This window comes from Euprymna scolopes, chromosome 10 (genome assembly GCF_053919585.1).
Source record: "Euprymna scolopes isolate OS-2025 chromosome 10, ASM5391958v1, whole genome shotgun sequence".
Taxonomy (NCBI): Eukaryota; Metazoa; Mollusca; class Cephalopoda; order Sepiida; family Sepiolidae; genus Euprymna; species Euprymna scolopes.
This window is the reverse complement of record NC_136491.1, coordinates 19734818-19737951: the sequence shown is the minus strand read 5'-3', so window position 1 is coordinate 19737951 and position 3134 is coordinate 19734818. Positions and strand designations below refer to the sequence as shown.

Here is a 3134-nt window from a genome sequence, read left to right as displayed (position 1 = left end):
GGAAGCAATGTACTTGATCGGCACAAATCCTACACTCCAAAGTTTTCATTTTTATGAAATGTATTTTTTCTTTTTCCTGTGATTTTGAACATTTATAAAATATACAGTTATTTGTTATTGCAGTTGAAATATATTCGACGTTGTGTTCCTGCGTAGTTTTCTTTTACACAAAATTAAATCTCCTGCGTGGTACAGAACAGGATTACAACGGGGCTTGAGCATTGATCGCGTGTCAGGAATTCTTAATGTCTGAATATCTGATTTTTACTTATTTATGTTCCTAAATGATTAAGCTCCAGAGGATATCTCACTGCAATTCTCTATCTATATAAAAGCCAAGTACGTCCAAGGATGGAATATTGTTGCCATATCTGGGCAGGAGCTGCTAAAAACAGCCTATCATGCCTTGACAGAGTACAAAATAGACTTCGTGGCTTAGTGGGAGATGCCCTTTTCTCTACCCTGCAACCTCTCTCCCACAGAAGAGACGTTGCGAGCCTATCCTTGTTTTATCGTTATTTCCATGGCAGGTTCTCGTCTGAACTCCAATCTCTGGTCCCCCCTCGCTAATCTTTCACGAAAAACACCTGTCTAGCTGAATCCACTGTGAAAAATTTCCCCCACTCTATATCTGTGCCTAAATCAAAACGCGGATTCCATGAACAAAGCTTCTTTCTTAGAACTGCACGTTAACAAATTCCTAATGAACCGCCCCCTTAATTAAACACTTCATCAAATCTCCACACTAACGTAATGTACTTGCAATAACCCTTATCCCTGAGTGGCTTCCGGGCCTTGATAAGTGGTGATCACTGTGTAAAAAAAAAAAAAAGCTTGCATTATTTATACGAAAAATATTTAATCAAATTTTGCTTTTTCAGGGAGCAAACTTTACCCATGGGTAAATTTTTGAAACGGAAAGCTCATGATGAAATCAACTCAGAATCTGATACAGAGACAGAAGAGATTGTTCAGAAAAACAAATTAAAAAAATATGATGCGGAGTATATTCGATTTGGATTAATTGGAAATGTGTCTAATGCTAACAGACCATAGTGTTTACTTTGTCATAAGTTGTTGTCGAATGAAGCCCTGAAGCTAAATTGCAGCAACATTTAACAACACTACTTCCTCAATTTGCCACAAAACCAAAAGATTTTTTTGAAAGAAAAAGGAATGATTATTTAAAACAGACAAAAACTTTTGCAATGTCAATAACATCAAATCATAAGCTATTACGGGTATTTTATTTAGTGGCACTGAGAATGGCTCGTGCTGAGAAGGCCCATAATATTGCTGAAGAACTTGTATTGCCCTGTGCAATAGACATGTGTGAGGCAGTTTTGGATGAAAAATGTGCTGCAAAATTAAAAGCTGTGCCACTTTCAGATAACACAATTGTGCGAAGAATAGAAGATATGTCAGACGACATAAAAACTCAGTTAATTGACAGAGTGAAAATATGCATTTTTGCATTACAACTTGATGAAAGCACACATATTACCAGTGCATCTCAACTTATGGTGTATGTGCGATATTGTTGGGAAAGTGAAATGCTTGAAGATTTTCTATTTTGCCATCCTATGCCAACTAGAACAACTGGTGAAGAAGTTTTTAAAGTATTGGACTCTTTCCTTTCTCAATCAGGCTAGTTATGGAGCCAGCGTATTGGCATATGTACAGATGGGGTGGCGTTAATGACCGGTATTCACTCAGGTGTTGTGGGGCATGTTAAGAAATTAGCACCTAATATCACTGCAACACATTGCATGATTCATCGAGAAGCTCTTGTTGCCAAAAAAATGGATACTTCTTTGTCCGAAGTCTTGTCATCTTGTATTAAAGTGATAAATTGCATTAAAACCAGCCCACTGTTTAGTCGTTTCTTTGCAATACTCTGTGGTTAGATGCGGGCTAAACATTCAAGTCTGTTGTTTCATACAGATGTAAGATGGCTATCACGAGGTAAAGTAATTCAGCGTTTATTTGAACAGAGAAGAACTGTTGATGTTTCTGTGTGTTCATGTGTTGCTGAACTGGCTTCGATAATGGCCGATAAAATTTGGCTTTGCAAAGTTGCTTATCTGGCAGATATATTCAATAAACTTAATGAACTGAATTTATCTCTACAAGGAAGAAATTCAAATATTTTATTTAGTCATGACAAAATACAAGCCTTCAAGAAAAAAACTGAATATATGGACTACAAAAGTTAGTAAGAAAACTTTAGATATGTTCTCTACACTGGACGAATATCTCAGCAACAATGATTCAGTTAATGTTGGTTTGATAATTGTAGATGTTAAACGACATTTGATATCACTAGCTGAACATTTTGACAAGTATTTCCCGAAAGATATTCCAGATAATATTGAAAATTATGATTGGATCAGGAATCCGTTTAATGTTAAAATAGTTGATAGCATACTCACAGGAAATGAGCTGGAAGAACTGGCTGAAATTTTATGCGACAGAAGTTTAAAAATCAGTTTTATGCTGCAACAAGTTTCGAAATTCTGGCTCACTGTAGCCTCCGAATATCCATTGTTATCTTGAAAAGCAGTTAAGATTTCGTTACCGTTTGCAATAACATACTTATGCGAAGCAGAATTTTCGGCACTGACCAATCTGAAAAACAAATACAGATCCAGACTTGCTCCAGAAAGTGACTTACGTGTATGTTTGTCAGTAATATCGCCAAGAATTGACAGTTTGCGCAAAGCCAAGCAAGCACATCCTTCTCACTAAGTGTGTATTGAAAAATCCTTCGTGTGTGTAATTGACAATAAAACTGTTTGTTACGTACTATTGCTTTTTTCATCTAATATTAATATTTTAAGCATTATGGACTTTTCGCGCTCCTAGCTGTTAATATTGTTGTCACTAGAATAAAAATCACAGACGATCGATCTTCAGCCTACGATTGATTAAAAACCGGTGAGAAATGCAGATTATGCCCAGTAGTTATCATGCCACAGTTATTAGAAGAAAGGCGACACCAAGCAATCGGACATTTTACTGCCGGGGCGTCAATTTCATAATCATTTATAAGGGGGTCCCTAAGGTAAAGCCTGAAATATAAAGGGGGGTCCGCAAGTCAAAAAGTTTGAAAACCCCTGATTTAGAGCACAACT

At 36.6% G+C, this 3134-nt stretch overlaps 2 protein-coding genes across 2 annotated transcripts; both read left to right on the top strand.

Moving 5' to 3' along the window:
* Nucleotides 1–1265: 1265 nt before the first annotated feature.
* LOC145286370 (protein FAM200A-like) lies at nt 1266–1652 on the top strand. The gene has a single exon (XM_080135303.1). It carries the CDS (start codon nt 1266–1268, stop codon nt 1650–1652), a length of 387 nt encoding a protein of 128 aa, XP_079991429.1.
* A 508-nt stretch (nt 1653–2160) lies between these two features.
* LOC145286369 (zinc finger BED domain-containing protein 5-like) lies at nt 2161–2556 on the top strand. The gene has a single exon (XM_080135302.1). It carries the CDS (start codon nt 2161–2163, stop codon nt 2554–2556), a length of 396 nt encoding a protein of 131 aa, XP_079991428.1.
* Nucleotides 2557–3134: the final 578 nt, after the last annotated feature.

Coding starts and splice junctions, on each gene's coding strand:
- LOC145286370 (XM_080135303.1), top strand. CDS start 1,266: ATGGCTCGTGCTGAGAAGGCCCATAATATTGCTGAAGAACTTGTATTG.
- LOC145286369 (XM_080135302.1), top strand. CDS start 2,161: ATGACAAAATACAAGCCTTCAAGAAAAAAACTGAATATATGGACTACA.